General features: G+C 37.5%; 1 protein-coding gene across 1 annotated transcript in view; it reads right to left on the bottom strand.

The window, feature by feature from the left end:
* Positions 1-1,368: 1,368 nt before the first annotated feature.
* Positions 1,369-23,124, bottom strand: part of MRC1 (mannose receptor C-type 1) — a 97,476-nt gene continuing 75,720 nt past the window's right edge. Inside the window, exons 24-30 of the mRNA XM_019933519.3 lie at positions 19,318-19,550; positions 16,947-17,112; positions 15,934-16,083; positions 7,103-7,216; positions 6,412-6,576; positions 4,974-5,015; positions 1,369-3,860 (exon numbers count right to left, since the gene is read on the bottom strand). Of these exons, the coding sequence (XP_019789078.2) occupies positions 3,610-3,860; positions 4,974-5,015; positions 6,412-6,576; positions 7,103-7,216; positions 15,934-16,083; positions 16,947-17,112; positions 19,318-19,550 (1,121 nt within the window). The 3' untranslated portion in view covers positions 1,369-3,609. The remainder of the gene's footprint in view (positions 3,861-4,973; positions 5,016-6,411; positions 6,577-7,102; positions 7,217-15,933; positions 16,084-16,946; positions 17,113-19,317; positions 19,551-23,124) is intronic.

Below are 23,124 nucleotides of genomic sequence, written 5' to 3'. Positions count from 1 at the left end.
GAATGTAAACTGGTGCAGCCAGTGTGGAAAACAGTATGGAGGTTTCTCAAAAAACTGAAATAGAACTACCATAAGACCCAGCAATCCCACTCCTGGGTATATATCCCAAAAAAGAGAGAAAACACTAATTCTAAAAGATACCTGCACCCCAATGTTCAAACCACCATTATTTACAATTGCCAAGATACAGAAGCAACCTAAGTGCCTGTCAACAGATGAATTCATAAAGAAGATATGGTATATATACACAATGGAATATTATTCAGCCATAAAAAAGAATGAAATTTTGCCATCTGCAACAACACAGATGGACTCGGAGGGCATTATTCTAAGTAATAAGTCAGACAGAGAAAGAAAAACACTGTATGGTATTACTTACCAGTGGAATCTAAAATATACAACAAACTAGTGAACATAAAAAAAAGAAGCAGACTCACAGATATCGAGAACAAACTAGTGGTCACAGGCTGGGGGTCAATATAAGGGTAGGGTATTAACAGGTACAAACAGGTATAAAATAAGCTACAGGGATATACTGTACAACATTGGGAATATAGCCAACATTTTATAACTATAAATGGAGTATAATTTTTAAAAATTGTGAATCACTATATTGAACACTTATAATTTATATAATAGTGTACATCAAGTATACATCAATAAAAATTTCCCCCAAAATGATCTTTTGTGTCTGGATGTCCGCTAGACTGTGCAGTTCTTGTGGACAAGCAATGCTTCTCACCCATATTTGAATCTCCAGGACCTAGCTCAATGCCTGGCATATGTATTAGGTGCTCATGGAATACTTCCTGAACTAATGGGTAAATGTACAAACAGATGGCTGAGTGAACACTGAAAATGGATGAAGCAAGATATTACCAGTCTCTCGAGATATCATCTTTAATTTTAGAGTTCAAGTTACAGACTATTCACATTGTTTTGAGTTCACCTGGGAAAAAAATATCCTTAAGAATCTTCTGGCTGCGGAATTCTGATGAAAACAAGTTCAAAGCCACTGAGGAGAGCACTTAAACATTTAATCCCCAGAAAGAATTTCCAGTTAAAAAACAAAATCAGGGGCTTCCCTGGTGGCGCAGTGGTGAAGAATCCGCCTGCCAATGCAGGGGACACACGTTCGAGCCCTGGTCCAGGAAGACCCCACATGCTGCGAAGCAACTAAGCTCGTGAGCCACAACTACTGAGCCCATGTGCCACAACTACTGAAGCCTGCGCACCTAGAGCCCGTGCTCCACAACAAGAGAAGCCACTGCAAGGAGAAGCTCGTGCACCATAATGAAAGAGTAGCCCCCGCTCGCCGCAACTGGAGAAAGCCTGAGTGCAGCAATGAAGACCCAACGCAGCCAAAAATAAATAAATAACATAAATAAATTTATTTAAACAGAAACAAAACAAATCAACTACAACAACCAAAACCAAAAAGAAATGCAAAAAAGCAAACAAAACAAAAACTGCTCTTCTCTGCTTTATAAAACATCCCCCCCTCCAAAAAAATGCTTATTAATATGTTACTACTTAATTTGGGTACATATATAGATACAGGTGACTTATCTATTTGATTGTATGTTTGAGTGGATAATGTGAGGGTGTGAAGCATAAAACTCAGCACCCTGCCGAATACAGTTTCTTGAAAGGATAAGACATTTAAGTCTGAGATATATGTTGTTTGAAGTCCAAAATATTTTCTGCAAAAATGCAGCTCTGAGTTATGATGAAAATGACTTGTGTAAAGAATTTGTAAATCGTGCCCACTCATACACTCCTCTTTCACATCTTTCTCTTGTAACTTAAAAGAAAAAAATATGTATATATGAAGATTTTTTTCAGTATAATTAACCACATGCTCCTTTGACACCATAGCCATTGTTTCCACTGGAACTTCCTCTAATGGAATATGTTGTGTTCTTACCAGGAAAATAAAAGCAATTGGTTTTCTATTGTCTGAAGCATGAGAGTTGTTTGTTCTCAGCAAGCTTTCCCACAATTACCCACCTCTCTCATCCTGTTTCTTTCTACCTGTCACCTATCTAAGGTGGGGTATTGCAAACCTCACCTTACCTCCTACACAGTACACTACTTCTTAGTCCTTTTTGAACTACAGACTCTCTTGAAAATCTAGCTATTTTCTTCCCAGAAAAAAAAAAAGGCATAAACACAAATAGAGACATTTTGCATACAATTTGGGGGGCCTTCATAGACCCCTTAATGCCATCTAAGGAGTCCTGTTTAGGGACCTCAGGTAAGGAATTTCTGCCCGTGAGCAACCCCTTGGAAAAGGCAAGAATGAGCTGGGAGTGTGGTACCCATGCAAGATGTGACACCTCCAATGTATTTCACAATGTACATAAAGCTTTATCTAAGGCAAAACTTTTTAAGCAAAAAAGAATTGTTAAAGTGAGAAAATGATATTAAAGACCTAATTCCCAATAACAGCGCCTTTGATTGTTGAATTCTGAAATAAGTCAGTGTTACAGGGGAAAGATCCAGGGAAACTGGCCAAGTCATTACAGTAAAAAACTCATTTTATGCACAGTGTTTTAACAATCTTTTTTTTTCCCAAACAGATGAAGAGTTTAAAGAATTCCTCTACTAATAATATCATTTATTTTCAGAGTACAGTGAAGTGTAAAGTAAATGGATAAATAAATCTCAGTTAAAAGAAAATTTACACTTACCAAGATCACCAAAATACAAATCCATTAAAAATAGACCTTGTTGTTTTTTTTTTGCGGTACGCGGGCCTCTCACTGTCGTGGCCTCTCCCGTTGCGGAGCACAGGCTCCGGACGCGCAGGCTCAGCGGCCATGGCTCACGGGCCCAGCCGCTCCGCGGCATGTGGGATCTTCCCGGACCGGGGCACGAACCCGCGTCCCCTGCATCGGCAGGCGGACTCTCAACCACTGCGCCACCAGGGAAGCCCTAGACCTTGTTTTTGATGTCTATTTCACATTATCTAAATACATCCAGTTATGCAAATTTATATTTTTATTTCACATCTTTGCATTCTTGATATACATAAAACAGGACAAAGAACACATTTGCAATATTCAGCCTGGAAAATCCTGCTTGGGGCAAACAAGATTCTCAGCTGCCTTATTCTTTCCGCACGTGTAAAAATAGAATTCTAAATCATTGGGGTAAGAATCAAGATGGGTGTAAGAAACAAAGTGACTAAATTGCTGTGTCACCCCAGGTTCTTTGTACTTGGCTTTTGAAATGCTCATCTAATTACTGAATAACTGTTCAATGGGTAACAGCTCTTTGGGAGCTCCTTAAACGATTTCAAGAAGCTTAGCTGGTTGTTTCTGGGCTTCTTGTAATCTGTATGCAGTTGACACTAGCTACACACCAGTGCTGTATATTCACCTAAGATCTTTTTAAACATAGTAGTCAATGTTGCTATCCCTTTTTTGTGAAAACATCTTGCCAGGCTAGAAAATGAACAGTTATTTTTTCCATGAGGCAAAGGAAAAGGACAGACCAGTGTAATACAGCACTAATTTGAAAGGAAATAATCACATTGAATGAAAGACTTTACCATTTTAGTTATAATCTTATGAAATTCAAATATACCTAAATCACACCGTGATTCTAGATGACTGCGTGTTCATTCTGTTCAATGTTGCCCATGAGATCTTTTGTATCACTAGTTCCTGGACTCGATCCACTATTAAAATAGAGAGTGTTCTCAAAAGTGTCCTCTCGAGGGAAAGGCACACGTCTTTTCTTATAAAAGAGATACGCAGCGAAGCCAGCGCCCGTTATGATCAGGAGGACCACTATGACTACCACTCCTGCCACGTTGGAAGATGGTTTGGAAGGGCCCATCTTCCTTGGGTCAGCTGTAAATAAATAAACATGTTAGGAAACGAGTTAAGGGGAGGCAGAGAGTAGAATGCTATGGAAACAATACAACTTTCTTCTTAGGAAGACTAAAATTCACAAATTTTCTTTCCAGTGACATTTGCCAAACAGAATGCAGGACATGAAAACAGAAGTCCATGTGATACAGAAGATTATTTTACATGTTAAGATGATTATGCAGTTGCAAGAATATTTCATGTATCTACGTAGCCCTGAACTGGTATAATATTTTATTTTATTTATTTTGTGTGTGTGTGTTCATGTGACCCTTATTTTATTTAACAATGGCCCCAAAGCCCAAGAGTAGTGATGCTGGCAACTCCAATGTGCCTAAGAGAAGCCATAAGGTGCTTCCTTTAAGTGAAACGGTAAAAGTTCTCAACTTAATAAGGAAAGAAAAACAGTTTGCTGAGGTTGCTGAGATCTACAGTGGGAATGAATCTTCCATCTACGAAACTGTGAAACAGCAAGAAAGTCGTGCTAGTTTTACAGTTGCGCCTCAAACTGCAAAAGTTACGGTCACGGTGCAACATTTTATCATTTTAAAATATTTACACCTGTTTCAAAATAATTCGGGGAAAAAAGAAAGTGAGTGGTGGAAATCTGAACACACGAGTATTAGTTCACAGACAGCACTTACGAAGTTAATAAGGGGGCTTTAGGCAAGCTATAAATCTCACTTTGAGTGTTTTTGGCAGCAAACAACATGAGTGAAAGAGGATCAGTTCCTTATTCAAGCTGTCCATAAAATCAAAACTTAAAACATTGCTTAAAAAAAAAAGAAAAGAAAAAAATCACAGGGATTTCTAAGAGAAATTTCCTCGGTGGATTCTCATAGGGCAACCCTTGGTAACAGAGCAATCAATGTCCTCTGTAAGATCTATGATAAGAACACCCACCTGACGCCAAGGCCTGCTCTCCTAGGGCATCACTTAAGGAAGGTCGATGTCATAATGACAAAGGCTAGTATAGCTCAAGAAATGCGACTGAGAGTGCAGGGCGGATAGGAAGGGATTACTGTGGTTTTTAAAACAAACAAATTTGATTGATATATTACTGATATGGAAATTAAAATTTCAAAATGGTCTTACCTTTTGTTGTAATTAATGTATGAGTAGGTTCAGCATCAACAACTGTTTGTAAAATAAGAAAATAATTAAATACTGTTTGTAAAATAAGAAAATAAATACTTATGAAAAACCCATAATAGTTGCATGTAGATAGTGAGCATTATTTGGTTTACAAATACATCAAACCATCCGTGTTGGATTGATGGTGATATATGATATAGACAGACAATAAATAGATGATAGGTAGGTAGATAGATAGATGGATGATTGATTGATAGATAAAATCAGCATATTTATACAGATTGATCTATCTATCCATCCTATAACAGCATCCTATAGCTGCATGATGAGTTTGAATACATTGGAAGATCTGAAAATATGATCTCCCCGGTTGCATTTGAGCCACTGATACTCACCCTCAAAATATACCCAATCTACCCATAAATAATGTATCCTAGGCTAGCAGTTTTGAAAATGGCTCACTGAAGCATAAGGTACTACAAGGCATTTGAATGAAAAATAAAATAAGATTCCAACATTGCACCAAAGGGTGTGGTATCTTAGAACAGAGCTTTCAAAGAATGAAGAACTACGCAATTCTAAAATAAAATAAAAATCTACTGGGGATGGAGTGTTAATTTATCCAACTCATTTATTTAAATCTCTTATCTAATTTATAATTTTGTCTCTTGGGAAAGATATTACATGAAGTAGAATAGCATAAAACATTATGGAAGTCCAGAGATTATCACAGCATGGGCATATAATATTATTAATTCCCCCAGCCCCTGTCCTGACATGGTCTGTCATTCAATCTCCGAAGGAAACTTAATTGGTGTTACATGATTTATTCCCTAATAAATTCTCATTCCTCCTCACCGTCCACTTTGGTTTGGCCAGGGTAAGTATTTCACCCCTTCTTCTCGCACGCCATAGGCCTGGCTCTCCAAACTGCTCACAACTTCGCAAATGCATATGCATGGATATCCCATTATAAATGTATTGATATACCAAAATCATTATGTCAGTTAAGCAGAAAGAGAGTGTTTTGTGCTCACTCAAAACTGCAGACAGCAACTGATCACCACGGCAGATTGGATTTCTCACTTATAAAGAGGGAGATGGACTTCCCTGGTGGCGCAGTGGTTGAGAGTCCACCTGCCAATGCAGGGGACACGGGTTCGTGCCCCGGTCCGGGAAGATCCCACATGCCGCGGAGCGGCTGGGCCCGTGAGCCATGGCTGCTGAGCCTGCGCGTCCGGAGCCTGTGCTCCGCAACGGGAGAGGCCACAACAGTGAGAGGTTCGCGTACCACAAAAAAAAAAAAAAAAAAAAAAACCAGGGAGAGGTTTCAAGGAACCTGTAATCGCATTATATTGATAATTACACACCTGATATCAATATGTGAAAGAGATGGGAGCCTGGAAACACACATACCATAGGACAAATTCTAACTTACGTTTTGGTCTTTTACAAATGTATCCTTTGTAGGAAGAACAGTGAATATTACTCCAAAATCCAGAAGATGCATATAAAGCGACACAATCATTTCTTTCTCCAGAGGGATCGCCTGTCTTCCAGTTGACAAAGGAGAGTGGGTTGTTGTTTATCCATAGCCACATTCCTGATTATCAGAGAAAGCCAATAAAAATAGAAGTTAAAAATAACTTGCCTTAAAATAAATTCAACTTATTCATGTAAAATTTCTAAGCATGTTATTTTATACTGCAATCAACAGCTGTTTTACAACCAAACTTTTCACAGGCAAGATAATAGTAACTAGTTGTTACAGGGAAACTGAGAATGTGTTTCTCATGTAGTTTTAGTTGAAAATTTATTCCTAATTAGTATAAATATGTAAACTTATCCTCCCCTAATTGTTTTTTTCCTGGCAAGAGATAGAAAATATTTTTTAAAACTTCTTTAACTTAGCTACAGTAGATATTCTTTAATTAGCAACTTTCAAGATAGCCTAATATGTGAGTCATTTCAATTTTCACTTCTTACCTCAAACGAAAATATGAGTTTGAATTTTCAAACTCTTCACAAATGAATCATTACTTAAGGCAAGACTTTCTAGGACTGAAAACTTGTTTTACCTACAACATTTTGAAATGTTTGTGATTCAGTAATCATGGTGCAAAGATTACCTTCAACGTTTCTATACAATCCTATCCAAAAGTTGGCTTTGCTTTGAAGCGGCTCAACTCGGTATGACAGGAAACTCGATTCAGCAGCACTTTCAATGGTAACCAGAGAGGAACCTGCAGAGTACAAAAGGGTAAATATGATGGCAGTATATTTAAGTAGTTGAAAATATTTTTATCATGACAGTATTGATATTAAGAGCAATAAAAATCATCCCACTATCTCCACTTAAGGAGAAGAATTGCAAAGAGTGGCCATTTGGCTTCTAAGAATTTGTTTCCATTCTGAAAATATTATTTTTTTAAGCATCATTTGTGTACAAGCACTTAACGACTCACTGCAGGATATACAATGATGAGTAAGACACAGAATGTTTAAGAAGGTTATGGTTCAGTGGGTAGTAATGAGTTGAGAGTACAAAGAAATGTATTAGGAGAATATTTGTTTTAGGGGAAGAAACTAAAAGGGAGCATGGAGGAGACAGAATTTAAGATACTAGGGAGCATAATATTTCAAGTAGAAAGGATAGAAAATAATTCCAGGAAGAGGAAGAATAAGAGAAAAGATGAAGAGAAAGGGAAGCATAGAGCTTCTTCATGAACAGAGATAGCTCACAGATGCATGGAATTCTCCATATTTGGTTTTTAGTAACAGGATTTGAAATAGATAGGTAGGTAGGTAGGTAGATAGATAGATAAGGCAATTATTGGGGTAAATGAATAGTGTTAATAGATAGTTCAGTTTGGCTGGATGAATCTGGTCAATGGGTAAAAAAAAAGACTTGGGTTAGGTCTCACTGCAGATGGTAGGAGACTGGTATTTAGGGTAATGTGGTGATTAAAAAACAGTTTTTTTCAGGCAGCAGAATGATGCAATGCACTCTGGGAGTATTAATCCAGCTGCACAAAAAGGAGAGAGGAAACAGAAAGACTGCTTACATGACTATGGCCTTGACAACTCAGTCAAAGATTGATTCAGAGCCAGCACTGTATTTTATAGTTAAATTACAGAATTTTAAATAATAACAACTTAAAATATAATTTAAGCAGTTTATGCCAGACATTTTGCTTTGGGCTTTATAAGCACGATGTCACTAAAATTTTACAACAATCTTATTAAATTAGTACTACTGTTACTCCATTTTACAGATAAGGAACTTAAAGTCCAGAGGGTAAGTAATTTACCAAGATCCTAATGATAGAGGAGGGCAAAGTCATGGCATGATCCAGGCATCTGGACCTTGAGGACCCATACTTAACCATATGCTTGCACCCCATGTTACTGGGTCCTGGATTATTCTCTTGATGACTGTTTTCATTGCATAATTTCATAATCCACTATTAAACATATTTCATAGACAATAGCCATTTCAATATATTTGTGACATATTTTGATGAATGTGAATCATTCATTAACCGGAAAATATAGTTATCTAAAGTTGAAAACGAAGTTTCTACACATTCACTGCAAGATTTAAAAAAAAAAATACTCAGCAACATGAAAGAAAAACATTTTTTTAATTAAGAGAAAGCAGGTTTCAAGTGACATCATAAGGACTGGCAGAGTAAGTACCCCTGAAATTCCTCTCCTCTACAAAAGCAATAAGAACACTAACAAATTTTTCAAAATCAACTTTATCAGCACCCTGAAAGTTAACCAGCAGGTTGTAACAATCCAGGAAGCATTTATTCAAGAAAATGCTTGACTCTCAGTAAGAAAAGTAAGCTACATGGTGTTTTAACTTGTCCTAATCCCATAGCTTTATCCCTAGCTCTGTGACTGCGTTAAAAACCAATGGCCTCAAAATCACAGTGAAAACCAGAAGCCAGGAAGACACTGGGAAAGTCAGAATGGGATTGGGGTTCTTTATAAGTCACATTCTCAAAGAATTTCCATTATTTGATCTCTCTGACATTTCCCTGGAAAACCTCACTTGCCTTGATTTGACCTGACTCAGAGCTCATCCAATGTAAACAGCCTTTTCCTTGGGGGTATTTGTCAAAAACTAACCGTGGCAAGTACCTAATATCACAGCTGGCTGAAGCAGTGTGGGAAACAATTTTAGGTTAACAACAAGGTAACCAAAAAACTAAAAGGAAAAACTATGGAGTAAAATGTCCATAGGGAGCTTTAAGAAGCATTGACCTATTCCTGGGAGCCTAGAAGGCCACAGACACACATTGGGGTGTGTACACGCCCAGGACTATGTGCATGCCCATGAAAGATCTGAAAAGTCCCTACGCTCTCACCTCTGGCTGACCCTGAGGGTCTGCACAAGCAGGAAGTGAAGGCTAAGGCAGAGTTTTTAACTGCCTATATGAGTGTTGAAGGCATGTCTTCAGACCGAGCCCTTCAGTAAAACGTGGGGAACTTTCTGGTTCTAGGCACTAAGGAAATACGTTCCCAATCATTAGCTGACCACTAAACTAAGCAGGCAAGAGACTTCAGTAACCGCACTTGAAAAAGAATACAAAACTTTACAGAATTCATGAGGGAAAGTTACTAAACAAGCAAATAACAACAAACAGCAACAAAAACAAACCTGGTGGAGTGGAAAGAAACTTATTTCCAGAGTTAAATATTCATTTTTCAACAAAAAATTATAAGAAATGTAAAGAAACACGGAAATATGACCCATACCAGCAAAAGCAGCAGTCAATACAAACTGTTCCTGAAACAGCCACACCTCTGACTTACTGGACAAAGACTTTTTAAATCAGCTATTTTAAAGATGTTTAAAGAACTAGAGGAAAAAAATGTCTAAAGAACTAAAAGAAAGTATGAGACAGTTGCTCACCAAATAGAGACTATTAATAAAAAGGTAGAAATTGTTTTTTATGAAATAAAATTCTGGAGTTACAAAGTATAATAATTGAAAGGAAAACTTCACTGGAGAGGCCTAACAGTGAGTTTGACTAAGCAAAAGAAATAATCAACAAACTTGAGATTATCCAGTCTGAATAATGAGGGAAAAAAAGAAGAAAAATTTACAGAGTCTCAAAGATATTTGGAACATCACCAGTCAAATCAAGATACACATAATGGGAGTCCTAGGAGAGGAATGAGATAAAGAGGCAGAAAGAATACTTGAAGAAATAATGGCCAATAGCTTCCCAATGTTGATGAAAAACATTAATGTAAACATGCGGGAAGCTCAACAACATCCAAGTAAGATAATCTCGAGAAGCTCCACATCATAATCAAACTATCCAAAGATAGAGAATCTCAAAAGTAATAAGAGAGAAGTGATTCATCATGTCCAAGAAGTACTCCAATCAAAAGACAGAGATTGGGGCTTCCCTGGTGGCGCAGTGGTTGAGAGTCCACCTGCCGATGCAGGGGACACGGGTTCGTGCCCTGGTCCAGGAAGATCCCACATGCCGCAGAGCGGCTAGGCCCATAAGCCATGGCCGCTGAGCCAGCATGTCCGGAGCCTGTGCTCCGCAACGAGAGAGGCCACGACAGTGAGAGGCCCACATAACGCAAAAAAAAAAAAAAAAAAAAAAAAAAGACAGAGATTGGCAAAATGAATAAAAAATAAAAATAAATTTTAAAATAATACAACTATATTTTATCTACAAAACACACATTTGAGATTCAAAAACATAAACATGTTAAAAGTAAAAGCATGGAAAAAGATAGTCCATGCAAATAGTAAATAAAGAAGAGCTGGAGTGGCTATACTGATACTAGACAAAAGACTTTTAGACAAAAATTGTTACTAGAGACAAATAAGGATGTTTTATAATGATTAAAGTTTTAATTCATCAAGAAGATATGACAAATATAGACATATACGCACCGAACAATAAGGCCTCGAAATACATGAAGCAAAAACTGACAAAGTAGACTTCTCCTGACTTCAAATTTAAAGGAAAAACTCATAGGGAGTTTTTAAACTCCCTGTGGCAACATATAAGTCTCCTGAAATTCCCTTCTCCCACATACACACCAGTGAACACCTACACATAGAGCAATTCTATCAGTAAAATCCAGAAACTCAGTGACTCCTACATATAGGGCAACTGAGAAAACACAAACATCTAAATGAGTAGGAAAGGCTGAGACACACTCTCTTCATAAACCCCACCCATGGCACAGTGCCGTATCATCAGGAGGGAGCCCCTAATGGCCAGTTTCTCCCTGAATAGAGAAGGGTTTCAACCATACATCTAGCACCCCAAAGTTTTAGGCTCTTGTTCCTCTATTTGAAGGAATAGGCCCCCCAAATGCCTAACTCTGGAAGCTAATGGGGTTTGCAGCCACGAGACCCGTAGGACCACAGAAAATAAAGCAGACGTTGTTAATGGGCACCGAACACTTGCCGTGGCTATTCTCCCAGGGCCCAGCTAAGAGGGAACAGATAAAACGCCCGTCCCTCAGTCTTTCCCTAGAAGGGGACTGCCTGCATACTTTATAGCCTGCTGCCTGGGGGGGTCCAGCTGCTAATGTGCACGCAGCAAGGGGCTAGCTGTGATCCTCCTGGGGGAGCTGGTGGGCCCTTCTGCCACCTTCTTTCTCGGACTTGCTGCAATGATAAAATCAGGTCACCAACAGGTCTCTGGAAGGAGCTTAGACACACACCTGGCTTATATACTTTCCCAGGTGCCCGAGGGTCCAGTTTCTAATCAGTCTGCTTTTATGTGCTAACTGTGATCCTCTCCTTTGGGATATCATCAGGTATTGGCACACCCTCAACCACTGGGAGCCACTAAAAACAAAGACAACAGCTGGTATAACCACAAAGTTTTGAGTGACAAACAGGAACTTGGGCTGGATTGACTGATGAGGTTCATCTCCCACACAAGACCACTCAAGACTGGGAGAGGTGCCTCTTTTATCTAATGTGCAGAAACCAACACAGAGAGTCAAGGAAAATAAAGCAAAAGCAAAATATCTTCCAAGCAAAAGAACAAGATACATCTCCAAACTGATATTAATAAAACAGAGACAAGTAATTTACCCAATAGAGAGTTCAGAATAACAGCTACAAAGATACTCAGTGAGGTCAGGAAAGTAATGCATGAGCAAAGTAAGAATTTCAACAAAGAGAGAGAAAATATTAAAAAGTACCAAAGAGAAATCACAAAGCTGAAGAACACAATAACTTAAATGAAAAGTTCAGTAGAGGTGTTCAACAGCAGACTAGAAAACTGGAAGAAAGAAACAGTAAACTCAAAGAAAGGGCAGTCAAATATATCCTGAAGCAAAAAGAAAAAAAGAATCAAAAAGAGTCAAGCTAGCTTAAAGGACTTATGAGACAACAGCAAGAGGATCAATCTACACATTACAGGAACTCAAGGAGAAGAGAGAGATGGGGGCAGAAAGCTTATTCAAAGAACTAATGGCTGATAATTTCCCTAACCTTGGGGAAAGAAACAGACATCTAGATCCAGGAAGCATACATAAGGAGTGCCAAATATAATGAATATAAAGAGACAAACACTGAGACACATTATATTAAATTGTCAAAAATTAAAGACAAAAAGAGATTCTTAAAAACAGCAAAAGAAAAGCAACTTGTTACATAAAAGGGAACCCTTGTAAGACAAAACAAATTTTTCAGGAGAAACTTTGCAGGCTGGAAGGGAGTGAGAAGATATATTTAAAGTGCTTAGAGATAAAAGCTTCCAGCCAAGAATACTCTACCTAGCAAAGCTGTCATTCAGAATTAAATGAGGGATAAAGAGTTTTCAAGACAAACAAAAGCTGAAAGAGTTCATCACCAATAGACCAGACTTATAAGAAATGTCAAGGGGAATTCTTCAAGCTAAAATGAAAGGACACTAATTAGTAATATGAAAATGTTTGAAAATATAAAACTCAATGGTAAAGGTAAATGTATAGGAAAATCCAGAATATTCTGATACTATAATGGTGGTAAGTAAATCACCTATAACTGTTGTATAAAGGTTAAAAGACAAAAGTATTAAAAATAACTATAGGGCTTCCCTGGTGGCGCAGTGGTTGAGAATCTGCCTGCTAATGCAGGGGACACGGGTTCGAGCCCTGGTCTGAGAGGATCCCACATGCCGCGGAGCAACTAGGCCCGTGAGCCACAACTACTGAGCCTGCGTGTCTGGAGCCTGCGCTCCACAACAAGAGAGGCCGCAATAGTGAGAGGTCCACGCACCGCGATGAAGAGTGGCCCCCACTCGCCACAACTAGAGAAAGCCCTCGCACAGAAACAAAGACCCAACACAGCAAAAATTAATTAATAAACTTCTACCCCCAACATCTTAAAAAAAAAAAACTATAAATACAATAATTTGTTAACGTATACACAATATAAAAAGATGTAAATTGTGACATCAAAAATATAAAAGGTCGGGGGAATGTAAAAATACAGACTGTTTGCATACATTCAAAGTTAAGTTGTTATCAGCTTTAAATACACTGTTATAACTCTAAGATGTTTCATGTAATCTTCACAACAACCACACAATAAAACCTATAGTAGATACACAAAATAAAAGGAAAAGAATCTAAGTAATACTACTGAGAAATCATCAAATCACAAAGGAAGTGAGCAGAGAGGAAGAAAGGAACAAAAGAAAGTCAGGACAGACAGAAAACAATTAACAAAATGGCAACATTAAGTGCATACCTACCAATAATTACTATAAATATAAATGGACTAAATTCTCCAATCGAAAAACATAGAGTGGCTTAATAGATTAAAAAAAAAATCAAAAAAACACAAGACAACTATATGCTACAAGAAACTCATTCCAACTTTAGGACATACATAGGCTTAAAATGAAGGGATTAAAAAAAATTATTCCATGCAAATGGTGTTGAGAAAACTAGACACCCACATTCAATAGAATACAACTGGTCCACTCTCTAACACTATACAGAAAAATCAACTCAAAATGATTAAAGACTTGAATGTAAAACCTGAAATCATAAAAATCCTAAAAGAAAATACAGGCAATAAACTCCTCGACATTAATCTTTTTGTATTTGACACTAACAGCAAAGGGAAAAAAAACAAAAATAAACAAATGGGACTACATCAACCTAAAGAGGTTCTGCATAGCAAAGGAAACCATCAGCAAAATGAAAATGCAACCTCCTGAATGGGAGAAATTTTCTGTAAACCACATGTCTTAATAGAGGTTTAATATCTAAAATATACAAGGAACTTATACAACTCAATAGCAAAAAAATAACCCAATTCAAAAAATGAGCAAAGGACCTGAACAGATTTTTTTTCCAAAGGAGACTTACAAATGGCTAAGAAGTACAGGAAAAGGTGCTCAACATCACTAATCGTCAGGGAAATGCAAATCAAAACCGCAATGAGATATCACCTCACACTTGTTTAGGCTAGCTATTATTAAAAAGATAAGAGATAACAAATGATGCAGAGGAGGAAGAGAAAGGGGAACCCTGCTAGTGTGAATGTAAATTGGTACAGTCCTTTTGGAAAACAGTGTGGAGGTTCCTCAAAAAATTAAAAATAGGACTACCATATGATCCAGCAATCCCACTTCTTGGTATATATCCAAAGGAAATGAAACCACTATCTCGAAAAGATAGCTGCACTCCATGTTCATTGCAGCATTATTTATTATAGCCAAAACATGGAGACAACCTAAGTATCCATCAACAGATGAATGATGAAGAAAATGAAGTATGTATATACAATGGAATATTATTCAGCCTTTAAAAAGAGGGAAATTCTGCCGTTTGCAACAGCATTGATTAACCTGGAGGGCATTATTCTAAGGAAATAAGCCAGACAGAGACAGACAAGTACTACATGATATTACTTATAGGTGGAATTTAAAAGTCAAACTCACAGAAACAGAGGGTACAACAGTGGTTGTCAGGGGGTTGGGGGGTGGGAGACATAGAGAGATGCTGGTAAAAGGGTACAAACTTTCAGTTATATGATAAATAAGGTCTTAGGATCTAATGTATAATATAGTGACTACAGTTGATAATACTGCATGGTATCACTGAAATTTGCTAAGAGATTAGAACTTAAGTGTTCCCACCACACACACACACAAAAAGGTAAATATGTGACGTGATGGTCATGTTAACTTGACGGTTAGGAATCCTTTCCCAACAAATATGTGTATCAAATCATCATCTCTTACACTTTAAATGTATTACAATTTTATGTCAACTATACCTCAATAAAACTAAAGAAAAAAACTAAACATAAAAGTAAAAAGAAGTGAAAACTCCAGACTGACTTTTGAATGAACCTGAAGGAAATGAGCATGTAACCCTTGCTCGCCACTGTTGAATGAAGAGCCCTGACTTAGGGCATAATCAAAATTTAGCCACAAAGTAATTCAGTCAAGTATTCAGTGGGATTTAATTAAGTAGATTTTTTAATGCACCCCGAAAAGTTCACTTTATTTGACATTTTTCTTTCAGGAGGGAAATTGTTCATCTATGTCATGTCACTTGAGTTTTGTTTCGTATTTATTCACACAGATAATCAGATCTAAATGCTTTTCTATTCATGGGAAAGCAAAATGGTTCCTGGGCACTTGTGAAGCCTGAGCCGATCAGTGATAAAAGATGAACGTGACACTCTGAATAATAATCCTAACAATTTGGAATATTGGGGCAGAAAGACTTGTTCAGCGAGTCACTGCTTTCTGCTAGAATTCTTTCACCTTTCGAGGCTACAACGTTAGAAATTATATTTGGGGGGCATGATGTCGACCTTTCTGTTACAATATAAATTATTAAGACAAAGAAACAAGTAATTTTACTTTCCTTAGGTTTTTAATATACAGCGTTACTAGCATCCTGGTACTCTACATAGATGATTGTGGGATTTTCTGACGGTAAATGTGGTACTTACCCATTCGAAGACATTCCAGAGAAGCTTGGCCCCAGTTCCTTGTATATGAAGACTCGATATAGTAGCAGTGACCATGGAAAGGAATCCACGCTGTGTGCTCTGACTCGGGGCATCTACCAGGCAGCTGTGGAGGTTCAGTGGCAGGGATTTCTGTTAATAAAAAGACATTTCAAATAAAGTAAGACCTGAAGTTTCTTTAGTACATAGAATAATATATAAGCCATTAAGGAAATTTTCATCGCCTATCATTATTTTTTTTTAAGCTCTAATGGTAATCATTTGGATATGCCATTTCTATTATTGAGTATTCTTTTTACTTTATCATTTTTTTCATACAAAATGTATTTCCATAGAAGGTACTATGGTATAACAGCGGTCAATCACATTCATAATTAAGCATGAGGATCTACAGATAACCTACAAAGACATTAATAAGTTCCCCTAAAAGGTCAACCATAAATAATTTGCAAAGGCAGTCTTCCTTCTAGACAGTTTTCTTTTTCTAGGATCCTAGCCCTTATAAAACCTTCTTAGCTATGACTGACATTGATGTTATAACTAAACGGTATAGGTAGAATTCTAGGACTTTACCACTGTCCGACTCTATAACTGTATTCTAGGACTGTATCACTGTATTATCACTGACTCTGATGAACCTACGCATATTCTGATAAAATTATTTTGATATAGCTGTGCCGTCAACATCAAAAGTAATCATCATTTCCTGAGGACGCTGACATCATAGATTCAGAGGCCTATCCCAATAATAAAAATTCAGAAATGTATAAAGAGGAAATAAATTCTAGCAACGAAGAAAAATTTCTCTCTCTGTTATTTTGATCTCTCTATATTTGTTTATTGCCAGGTCAGTCTTTGGTTAGGTGAAGGAATATGTTTTATATTATCCTTAAGCCACCCCAAAACATGTGACTGTTTAAGAATATCAACGGTGGTTTGTATCAGCTTATTGAGAAAATTTCAAATCCCTTGATTGTTTTTGTGGATTCAATTACCGTCTGATCTTTTGCAGAGAAAATAAAAACTTTCATTGCAACGTGCTGTCTTCCAATAGCCGTCAAGATCCATATAAACACACGCTGACTTCAGTCTGGGCTCATCACTGGCCCAATTAGTGTATCTCACCCTCCATTTATCGGTCCAAACATATTCATTATTGGTCTGCAAGAACAAGAACAACTATTAACATGGAGCCTGGCTTCGTTTAGAAAATACCAAAAGAACCCAGCAAGGAGTAAAAAGTATAGTTAAGACTGTGATTTGACAAAGAATCTTCAACATTTGGGAATTAAAAGAACATTATAAATTTTTTCTACCAAATCAAATTCAGGAAATGCAGCCTTTTTTAAGAAAAAACGACTTCTTAAAGCTCCCCATGAAGACATCGTTGGAAGCTATTCTGCAAAACACAGACTTAAAAACCTATGTCTTATTCTAGAAAACTCTCTTTATTTGCAGGCCCTCAGTGCAAAAGAGGGGTTTTACCTTTGGAACAAATAAAACACGTATTATATTATCACTGAAATGATAATAAAAACTAAGTCATTTTCCTTGCACTCATGGACCCGAGAGAAACACTTTTCTAATCTTCTTACTGTTTGGCTGTTGAAACAGGGCCAACAACAAATGACTTATGCAAGGTGACGTGGCTGGATAAGAGAGGAGCCTAGGTCTCTTACCTTCCAGTTAGGTGGTCTTTCAACCAAAATGAATCTGATGGCATCTTTTAAAGATAATTGTTTTATTCAATTTGCATACTGCTTATTAAATTTATTGGGGCAAATTTATGGTCACATACAAATTAACTGACAACATCAAAAAGACTACTTATCAATAATGTTCTTTTGACGGTCTAAAAGAAATTTTACAGGTAAAACCTCACAACAGATGCTGTATAACTTTAATCAGAGATGAGTGAATTTTTAAACCATTCAAACAGCTGTCCCCTTTTTAACTGCATTATTTAATTTACCAAAGCAATTACCAAAGATTTAATGACAAAATCAAAAGCATGCATTATCTCGAGTTAGAATTTTGTAGTATTCTACCATATTTAATCAAATAATGCTGGCATAATCATTAACTCCATAGATGTAATAAATAGAACAGTATTGTTTTAGCTATAAATGTTGGGATAATGGAAAGCTATTTAATCTTTCTAACAATAAATAAAAGCCTATTTTAAACTCATAAGAGAATTGGGACCATATTTGTGAGAAGAAAATATATGAATTATCAAGAGAATTAGTTACTAAAAATAGATCCAACATAGAAGTAAAGATGCCGTGCTTAAGTTTAAACACAGAAATCATTGTGTAACTACTTACTTTGAAATGTTTACTAACCTACTTGGGAAATACGCATTGCAAGAAGTGTAAATGTCGAGCTCTGCATCATGGTGGAAGAAGTTCTACAAAGTCTGGCACCAGTCTGCTTTCCAGCTCTACCCCCTTACCTCCTTTTATTTCTTCTTGGTACTCCTTCCTTATGAGCCACCATCCCAGACCACATCTGTAAAGTTTGACTTTCTCAGAGAAGCCCTGTTGGTCCTCTCCCCTTGCACAAATGATCGCTTTTCTCTCCTCTCCCAGCACTTTGTATATACCTCTCTTTGACACTGTATTATCTCTTGATTACTTGTTGACATCTCTATTTATTGTACTAGGAAGTTTGCTGATTGACTAGTTAGATGGATGGATGGATGGATGGAGGATAGATGGATCCCCTGGCATCAGAGAAGACTCATTTTAGGAAAACGTTGGCAACTCCCACACCACTCTTAGTTCTGTGTCTCAACCCTCACTCTACACCATCTTTTGCCAACCTTCCTTCTCTGTTATGGAATACAGGGAATTGACCGCAATGAAATCTGTCACACACGGATGGAAGCTGCCCAGCTTCAGAACAGATAGCAACTCTAGAATGACTTTCCACAAAAAATAAGGAATATCCTCATCGCCCAGGAACTATGCCCCTGACGCTTTCTTAATTCCTTTCTTAATTCCTATCCATAGTTGTCATCATGACACTAGAAAGAAATAAGTTAATAAATAAAACTGTTTAGATGCAGAACTTAATTTTCATACTCAAAATATACAGTAAGGCTGTATATTAAAAACCTAAGGAAAGTAAAAATAATACTTATCAGTTAGGTAAGTCTTAGTTTGATTTCTGACATAACATCACGAACTTGCTAGATCCTTGCACTGGGTCCTAGAGAGATTGGGTCTTGTACATGTCAGTATCATTTCCAAAGCCCAGCAGGTTTTTACACACAACAAGTATTCAACAGAATGAACAGAAGAGAATCATATTCAATCACAATTTTTCGATCATGTCAAGTCGCACGTGTTTCCAGCATCTCACCAAGTTACTGTTCAGGGCGATCCACACAGGTTCATTCAGCGTCTGCATCTGCATCCACGCAAACGCATTACTATAGGGATCTAGAATGCTAGCGATCAGGGAAGTGTGAAGCTTGCAATAGTCATCTGCTTCATGCCACTGCAGCTTTAATTTCATGAGTGAGTAGCTACTTTCGCCATATTTAATAAAGCCATCTGTTGGAATTGTTGTTGGAGAACTAGGCAAGGAAGGGTCTGGAATCAAAAATTATTTCCATTAATATTAAACATTACCTGAGCGCCATCTGTACATGACTTCTGTACCTCACACATCCTAAAAAGAATCTGAACAGCACAATTCAAACTGTCAGGGGTTAAACATATTTTCATGAGCCATTTCACACCAGAACACAAAGTTCTATTTTTTAACCAGTATGCCTGACTGAATTAAGTCATTTCCAAATGCTATTTAGAATATTAAGGTAAATACACGATCAAGTTTCTAACCTATAAAACCAAAAAGACTTGCAAATACTATGAGATCTAGTATCTGGATGAAAGACACGCCACAGTTTAATCTCATAAATTAAAGAACATCTATCATCCTGTCAACACGAATCTTTTTTTTTTTTCCATCTTGGTCAAATTTTAAGGTCAAGAACAGTCTTCCTCTCCTTCCCTTCCCCCACCCGACTCTGTTCCATTCCACCCATGAATTTGCATCTATTTGTATCTATTTGACTTCACCTGTGAATCCTGTACCTTCAAGAAACTGGTTTATGGTCTGGAATGAAGCCATATAACAGTTTCCACTTCATTTAACCTTGATCTCAGGATCAAGCTTTAATCTTATGATGATTTCCCATGTGAGCCCCATATCTTATCCAAACTGAAGCCTTCGCAAGCTGGTGTCACTCTGGCTTTCTGATCTTCCCTCCTCAATCTCTCAGCATGCGTTTCTAATAACGACTCTAGACCCACCCATACTTTGGGCCACTTACTGTCAAGACCCCAAAAAATCTTGTTTCTGGGCGCCTTAGCTGATGCCTTAGGGCAGAACAGAGGTCAGCGGATGACAGCCAGAGGGTGAAATCTGGCCTGTTGTCTGTTTTTGTAGCCCGTGAGTTTTTAAATGGTTGGGGAAAAAAAAACAATGAAAAATATTTTGTGACATGTAAACAATACATGAAATTCCAATTTGTGTCCATAAATAAAGTTTCAGTGGAACTCGGCCACGCTCATTTGTTTACATACTGTCTATGATTGTCTGCGATCACAGCAGAGTTGAGCCATTGCAACAAAAACTTCATGGTCTACAAAGCCTGCAATATTTATAATCTGTCTCTTACAGAAAAAGGTTGCCAACCCCTGGTCTAGGGCTTTAGATGTCCCTGCCTACTGATGTTGTCTTGGCCAATTCTCCAACCTGTTCCACTGCATACCAACCCAACCCACCATGTGCCCTCTTCTGCCACTCCAAGAATGCCAAACTTTCTTTTGAAGCATCTGGTAAGGCAACAATTTTAATTCAGCAAGGAGGGCAGCCTCCCCTTTCTTCTGCTGTTGCTGCCACCGTGTGTTGATAGAAGAGCATTAAACCAAGAGACCCAGCCCCGGATCCTTACATGTTACAGCCAGTAGGAAGTAAACAGTCTCATCGTTTCCCAGCTTGGAGAGAGCTGGGTTTGTCTTAACAACATGGGAAAAGTTTTGGACTGCTAAAAGTGCCCAATGAAGCTTGAGAGAAAGCTTTAAGAAGCTTCGCCAAAGGCTATACGCAGCCAGGAAATTAGCTCATTTATCCAATTAGCTTGTTTATTAAAACACTCATAGAAAAAATTATAAGGAAAAAACTAAATCACTGAGAGGTTACTTTCAGGTGGTTAGATTATGGGTCATCTTTTCTCTTTCTGCTTTTCTGTATTTTCTAAAATTTCATCAAGGGATTGTTCTTAAGCGTTTTATATTCATATGTGTTCATTCACGTTTTTATTTAGGTATCTTTATATATTTACATGAATTCATATATATTCATTCATACATACTCATATATATGAATAAAAGCAACCCTGTTTTACTTTTTATTTATTTAATTTTATCCTTTTGGCCACGCTGCACAGATTGCGGGATCTTAATTCCCCAACCAGGGATCAAACCCAGGCCCCAGCAGTGAAAGCCCTGAGTCCTAAACACTGGGCCACCAGGGACTTCCTGAAAACAACACTGTTTTAAAAAAATACTGAACACACATTCTTTGTTGAAATTTTAGAAAATATAGAAAAGCATAAAAATGAGAAAAAAATTACTTAGAATCTAACCACATCAATATCTTAGTGTTTCCTCATAATTGTTATATATAGAGATATATAGATGTATAGACATATTATATATAATATAAATGCAAATATATATACATAGAGAGAGAGCGTTAGAAAGAGACAGTTTTTGATAAATGAAGAAAAATACAGTAGTACAGTGAAGGAACGAAAGGTCTTAATCCCACGATGCAAACACATCCACTATTCCTATTTTGATGCATTTCCATCGCCTTCTTGTTCTTTTTTTTTAAGGGGGTTCAAAGTGTTTTTTGCGTCATCAGTAGTCTACAAAATTTCATATTCTGCCTTTTTCACGTTAACACTGTCGACCTTTCCTGAAACCCAAGTCATTAAAAATTGTCAAAATATCTCTTGTTGGCAGTAAATATTCTATCCCTTGTGTTTACAGGAAGAAGAAAAAGAAGATTTTAAACAAGTTTAGGAACCATCATTCCCTCCTGGAAGGGGACTCCCCTCTTTCCCCAAAGTGTGGAAGCACAGATGCGTTACCAGTGGCCTAAGATTCTGGTGCTCGAAGGGTGTAGCAGAGAGAGAAAAGCGGCATGGCCTGGACCTTCTTTTGGATCAATAGGAGGTTAGAATTCCTGCAGGACTTTGCAATCACCTGAAAATATCTTCAGTGATTTTCAGTCATTGTCAGAAATTGATATCAGTTCCCTGATTCCCCAGAAAGTATAGAAAAATTTGTTAGATCCGGGAGATCAAGCAGCTTCTAATTCAAGCTCCTCTGAGAGCTCTGCTCAGGGTGACAGCAACCCACCTCAACTTCAACCCTCATCTCTAATCTTTTATTTTCTGAACCTCTTCTTATGTAGCCAAATGTTTCTATTCTAATTTCACTCGAAACTAAAATGCACACGACCATAATCTTGATTCTTGGTCGATATCCACATATCTGTTTTATTTTCTTTGCACCATAGTTAGGCTTCCTAAGATGAAAAAAGGACCACAAATAAAACATCTACATTTTTAGAGACACAGAATATATAACAAGTAATGAGGCATATAGGGTGTTTGGGGGCAACGGTTCTCAAATTACACAAATTGAAGTGAGGTATCCCTGCTCTGACATTTTTTACTTTTAAGGTAGAGGTAAGCAAGCAGCCCAAATTTCTAACAAGATTAGAAAAAGTTTCAACCTCTAGTTTAACCTGTGCAAACTTTCTGGTAATGGATGAGGGGGCGCATTCATGAATAAATTACGGAAAATATCCTTTTTGTCTGTCACAGCCATCCATGGATGAAAGTGAGAATCAAATAAACATGTTGATGGGGACTTCCCTGGCGGTCCAGTGATTAAGACTCCGTGCTTCCACTGCAGGGGGCGCAGGTTCGATCCTTCGTCGGGGAACTAATATTCCACATGCCACACGGCACGGCCAAAAAAAAATTTTTAATTATTTAATGAAAAAAATTTTTAAAAAACAACGTGTTGATGTGCAAGGGAAGGGTCACTTTTTTAAAACAAAACTTAATTTTTTTAGAGCAGT

Source organism: Tursiops truncatus, chromosome 2 (assembly GCF_011762595.2).
Source record: "Tursiops truncatus isolate mTurTru1 chromosome 2, mTurTru1.mat.Y, whole genome shotgun sequence".
Taxonomy (NCBI): domain Eukaryota; kingdom Metazoa; phylum Chordata; class Mammalia; order Artiodactyla; family Delphinidae; genus Tursiops; species Tursiops truncatus.
The sequence above is the reverse complement of the archived record's forward strand: the minus strand, read 5'-3'. Positions and strand labels throughout refer to the sequence as shown.